The 6,124-nt window shown below is 37.7% G+C and overlaps 1 protein-coding gene across 3 annotated transcripts; it reads left to right on the forward strand.

Moving 5' to 3' along the window:
- The first annotated feature begins 2,083 nt into the window (after nt 1-2,083).
- LOC104598765 (putative N-acetyltransferase HLS1-like) lies at nt 2,084-4,484 on the forward strand. 3 transcript variants are annotated; one of them, XM_010260968.3, is made up of 3 exons: nt 2,084-2,208; nt 2,764-2,897; nt 3,431-4,484. In XM_010260968.3, exons 2-3 carry the CDS (start codon nt 2,815-2,817, stop codon nt 4,296-4,298), a joined length of 951 nt encoding a protein of 316 aa, XP_010259270.1. In that variant the 5' UTR covers nt 2,084-2,208; nt 2,764-2,814; the 3' UTR covers nt 4,299-4,484. The 3 variants fall into 3 exon arrangements, with proteins under 3 accessions (XP_010259270.1, XP_010259269.1, XP_010259272.1); XM_010260967.2 differs by lacking the exon at nt 2,084-2,208 and adding an exon at nt 2,216-2,512; XM_010260970.2 differs by lacking the exon at nt 2,084-2,208 and adding an exon at nt 2,370-2,523.
- Nucleotides 4,485-6,124: the final 1,640 nt, after the last annotated feature.

Raw genomic sequence — 6,124 nt, forward strand, 5'->3', positions numbered from 1 at the left:
TGAAGCTTATCCAAATGTAGCCTTCGCTTGTTTTTGGATAAGCTTTAGGATCTATGTTTTAAAGCACCAAAGCACAAAACCTCAACTTTAGGTTTTGTGTTTAGGAGCTTAAAAGAGTTTTTAGTTTAGTGATGTTTGGCATCGATGCCGATTTTTCTTTATCGATTTTTCAAAAACTAGTGAATTTTGTCATTTGGCATTAGTAAGCTGATTTTTGAGAAATCAACATATTATTTTTGCATTGAAGTTATCATTCAATACCATGTTGGATGCCATGTCATCCTCAAAAAATAGGAATTAACTGGAAAATAGGGATTCACTGAAAATGGTACGTGATCCTTGAAAACGGATTGATTTCAAGAATCGATTTTTGGCTGATTTTCCAAAAATCACCAAACTCAACCAACCAAACAGAAATTTCAACACCAATTTCTCTAGCATTAAAGTAGCTCCGACATGACAGTGATTTTCAGGAAATTAACATCAATGACAAACATCCCTTTTATGTTTAGATTACACTTAATATATATATATATATAACACTTACCAAAAGCTTAACACACACTTTTCGTCACATTTTGTTTACCACAACCCAAAGTTCAAAAGGTAGAAGCCTATTTAAATATATCCTTAGTTTCAACATTTCATAACTTCTTACATTACAATTTCAGTAATCATTACTTTTAAACTGTTTTAAAAGAACATAAAATTTTCCTCTTTTAGTAAACCCAAATATAAATATAAATTTGGATTTGCTGCAGCATTTGCTATACATGGTTATTTGCTGCTACAAAGATATTAATTAGATACAAATCAAACACCACTCTATAACAAACAAACAAGGGATATATATATATATATATATATAAATTAATTTTATCCCACCAACATTCTACATATACATATATGAGGGTAACTATATAAATAATCCTATTTTATTGGCTCCTCTTAAATCATCCTTACTATTTCAATTTATGTCCTTTTCTTTATGGTGTGTTGCTAATTCATTCAGCCTAGGGATGGCAATTTCGTGGGAATTTTTTGGGTATCTGACCTTAATAGGATCCATTTATCAAAAGCCTATAGGGTTTGGGATTTTAGATTAAAATCCTATAGGGTTTGGGACGGATTTAGGTTTTGACTTTAGGTATCTGATACTCGATACCTGGGATGCATAAATATGAACCTATTATATTATATATCATACACAAATTTATAAATTTTAAGTACTAGGATAATTATTTTATTATTAATATTTTATTTGTATAAATTTCTTGGGACTGAAATCATCATTTGATGTAAATATTGTTTATTTCTTTTAGTTATAAAATGTTAATTTTAAATATTATTTATTTTAATTTTTAGTGGAATTATTAATCATATACATGTATTAATTGTTTTGATGAACTCAAAAGTTAATAAAATCTATTTTATTTTATCAAATAAAACAAAAGATGAGATGATTTAGTAGCTTAAAATAGTATTAAGAGATTTAAGCTATCATTAATTGATCCATGGATTTAACTGGTGGGACGGGTCGAAATGAATTTAATGAATTTAGGACAGATTTGGAATGAGGGATATAGGCGAGTTTGGGAATGATAGGGCAATTTGCACGGGTACCCTGTTGCCATTCCACTTCAGCCAGTGGGATAGACAAATGGGGAGCTACTGTTTTATTACTAAAATGCCCTGCACCAGTTCCCGTGTGTGGACAAATAGGGCGTGTCACGTCATGATGTTTGTTGCAGCAAATCTGAGCTTGTTTTCATTTAGTGTCGTTTTGCATTGCTTGAGAGACACAAGTACACAATATAAATAAAGGCAGGTGAATGATTATAGAGATTCGATGAATCGTTTATGAAAATAATTGATCTTTCTCTCTTTTTGTATTTTCATGTACATCAGGGGTACGCATTTTGCTTGTCCCCATGCTAAAACAAAGGAGCTATGGATATTGCCAAGATTACACTAGTAAATAAGCTCATCTCTCTCTGTCTTTCTCTCTCTTTCCCATTGATGGGTTGGTATCTACCACAGAGTAAATATTAACTACCGCCTGCATTCCTTGTCACCATATCAAGTTTGGTGCCATTGAGGAATCAAAACCCAACCATATATTCTCTTACATATAAGAACAGCTGTGGTTGGATGTGCATATGGCGGTAGTGTGGGTAGCTAACTCATTCAAGCAGGATATATAGCTAGGTACTGTTTGAACTCCCTTCATGTCTCCCTCCCCTTGAAAATTAATCTCTCTCAAGCTGCTGCTGCTGCTTCTTCTTCTTCTTCTTTTTCTTCTTCTTTCTCTCTCTTCTAAACAGAGAATATGAACACCCACATAGAGAATCAAGTTCTTATAAGGGAATTCAATGAAGATATGGATACTGAAGTGGTGGAGAGGCTTGAGAGGAACTGTGATTTTGGATCTAGAGAAGGGATCTCCATATTCACTAATATGATGGGTGATCCGTTGTGTAGGATAAGGCTCTACCCAACTCATGTTATGATGGTAGGAGGCGGGTGATTCCCTTTCCATATATCTATCATCTCTTCCTAATAAAGTCTTAGCATCTACAGTAGTAGTAGTAGTTTTTTTTTCTCCCATCCAATTGAAATTCATTCTCTCTCAGGCTTTGTCTCCCTCTTCACCTTTACTACTTTTCTATAAACAGATCTTCTTGTCCTCTAGACTAGGGAACATACACAGATGTTTAGATATTATTATACTATTGATTAACATGTTTGGAAGTGGGATAACAGGTAGCTGAGCTTGTTGCCAACGGGAAGCTTGTCGGAGTCGTTCGAGGATGCATGAAGCATGTAGGGACTGGCTTTGGGGAAAAACATGTCAAGATGGGTTACATCCTGGGCCTTCGTGTATCTCGTAAGCACAGGTTAGTTCCATTAATTAATTCCCCCTCTCCCCCTTTCTATTTCCATAAACAAATTCACTTTTTTTTTTTTTTTTTTTTGGTGGATGTGTTGAGTCTTGAGTGGCTCTCAGCTAGCTAGGGCTCAGTCTTGGAATAATTAAAGGGATATATCAGAAACAATACTAGCTACATGATAAAAAACATTAGTATATATCGTTGATTTGATGGACAGAAGATAAATCAAGTATATATGAACCAAATTTAAGAGGGGCTAAATTGGAATCAAGAGGAGTCTCATTGGTTGTTATTGATGATGATGATGATTTTCTTCTTCATTTTCTCCTTTACCACCATCACCACCACCACCTCCTCCTCCTCCCCCTCTCTTCCCCATTCATTTAAGTTTTCTCCATGGAACTGTAATCATCATGTTCAGCAACTTGGTATCAAAAAAGAGAGCACCGATCAACTAATGGGTGGGGTATTGATATTATTTTCTAAGTCATATGTCTTAGAAAATAATATTGTTCTTGTTCTTGTTTACTCTAATGCAGGCGCATGGGAATAGGGTTGAAGCTGGTGAAATCGATTGAGGGTTGGGCTATAACAAATGGAGCACAGTACATCTGGGTGGCCACAGAAGAGGACAACGTTGCAGCGACGAACCTCTTTGTTCTGAAATGCAATTACGTGAAACTAAGCTCGCTTGTCATACTGGTTCAACCAATAAGCTCTCATGTTAAGGATTCCCCTGGGGATGTCACAATAGAGAAGTTGAGCATAGATCAGGCGATCTCCTTGTACAAAGACCGACTGGGAAGCAAAGGTTTCTACCCAGTAGACATGGATGCAATCCTGAAAGAAAAGCGGAGCCTCGGCACATGGGTGTCGTTCTTCAACGAGGAGGACTGGGTTGGTTTACGTAGCAAAGAAAGCAGTGAGGACTTCACCAGTAGAACTCCGAGCTCCTGGGCCATTCTCAGCATTTGGAACACTTCTGAGGCTTATAAGCTTCAAATAAGGAGGCCATATCCATTCAGGTGTCTCCACGCCACTCTCAGCCAAGCGAGAGCCAAAGTTTTCCCTTGCCTTCGGATATCATTCTGTGATCTGCTCCACAAACCTTTTGGCTTTCTCTTCCTTTACGGGATTCATGGTGAGGGGGAGAGACTCGGGGAGCTTATGAAATCTCTGTGGTGCTTTGCTTCTAATATGGCTGGAAGTATGAAGGATTGCAAAGTGATTATTACAGAGCTGGGGAACTGCGATACTCTCGTTGGCCATGTCCCCAGAGGGGCCTCTATGTCATCCATTAACGATGTTTGGTACCTAAAGAGAGTGAATGATCCCAGCGAAGAAGACGACCAGTGGACGACAACACAACCTTCTGGGCATTTGTTCGTTGATCCAAGAGACTTCTAGCTAGTGTTGGATCGATGATATGAGCCAGCTGCTACCCTAGCTAATTAAAGCTTGGTATTATTATGTATTAACATTGTTTCAGAGGATGAGTTTAGCTCGTATGCTTCAGTTCAGTCACCTTATCCTGGCTACTGTAAACCCATGTTTCTAGCTAATAAATTCATCAGGTGATGAGAGAGATTGGGATTATCTTACTGCTAGCTTTTCCAAGTTTTTTTTTCTTCTGTTTTGAATCTTAACGTGTCCATAGAAGCCTACACCTCCACCAGGCCAACTTCTTTTTCTTTTTTTCTTTTTTGCTTTGCTCTGAACGCAATAAGAGTTGCGATCAAATCCATGTTCCTTGCTCGCTCAGGGAAGCAACTTTCTGAAAACTCCCCTTGGAAAACCACTCAACCAGAAGCTAGCTAGCTTACATTGCTGGAAAAGCTTGTTGGGTTGTCTCTTTCAGTTCAGTATATCTTTGAAATCTTTCGACTACGTACCGGGTTCTTCACATTATATTGGTCTGGACTCTGGAATGAGGGCTTTCCCAGTTCCCCCAGACACTATCTTCCTGTGTTTGCAGAATCGTGGTAAATCCACCATTATCATCCCTCGGTAGTTGAGCTAATGAAAAGTTAGTGGAGGAGAAGAGAATTGCCTTAGACCAAATAAACATAAAGTTGAGAGGGGAAAATAAGGCCTTGTTTCTTTCATTGCTCAGGGCTTCATTCTTTTAATTCTTGTTCATTCTAGTGACAAAATTCTTTTCGGAATTCTTGTCCGGCCTCATTCTTTCGGAATGAAAAATCAGCTCATAGCATAAATTTTAAGATAGCCTGCAACATGAAAAATAATATTACCCCTATCTTGATTATTTTCATTCTTTACAGAAATTCTATGCCAGTAGTGGCTTAGGTCTACAAAACTGCTACCATATTAACTGATTGCTGTGGAAACTTACACCGACATTGACAATCGGCTATCCACCCGTAAATATTTTATACCAACGGTTTTTGAGAATTAGGCCAATGGTTTATGCTTGCTAAAATAAAGTTTTTTGAAAAATGAAAATGAGCAACATAGGGCACTTGTCTGTCTGAAAAGAATTAACTTCTTAGGAAAAGTGTTTGATTTATAACAATATTTTCTCATTTTGCCCATTTTTACTCATTCTTGTTCGTTTTACAATTTCATCTTGGGTGAGAATGAGAAAACCAAACATGGCCTAAGGAGAGCAAACTTGCATTCCAAATTTCCAATTGCTTGTGGCAATTGCAGTAGCATTGTAATGCAGACTTAAGTGAGCCCAACCTGAGCCCAGACCGACCCCGTCTGAAATTTTTTGCGAATTGGGCTTAGATTTTTGATTCTCAGGCTGGGTTCAAGCCCAAAATTTCAGGTTTTTCTTTTTCAAGCTAGGCCTAGGCTAGTCCTTAGGTAGCCTAAACCCGGCCCGACTTTGTTCCATACATACACACACATGCATACATATTTGCACATATGTATACATACATATATAATTTTAGATTGGGTTTATTGACCAACCCGACCTTGGCCTGGGCCCAAGTCCAAGCCCAACCCAGTAGTGTGTTGAAATACAATATGGATTAGGCCCAGATTGAGAAGATCAGGCTTAATCTCGGGCTCAGTCCAGATTCAGGCCTTAGGCCCAAATCTTAGGGTTGAGCTTAAGTTGACCATAAACCCCAACCCTTGAGTTGACTATAAACCCAACCCAGTCCACCCATCTTGCACCCCTAAAAAGGTGTTATCATTTGAATTGCATAAAGAAAAATTCGATTACAAATCCATTTCCTGACCCAAGGATAGCCAAAGAAAAT

The sequence above is a fragment of the Nelumbo nucifera genome, chromosome 3 (assembly GCF_055504915.1).
Source record: "Nelumbo nucifera cultivar China Antique chromosome 3, China Antique-T2T, whole genome shotgun sequence".
Taxonomy (NCBI): domain Eukaryota; kingdom Viridiplantae; phylum Streptophyta; class Magnoliopsida; order Proteales; family Nelumbonaceae; genus Nelumbo; species Nelumbo nucifera.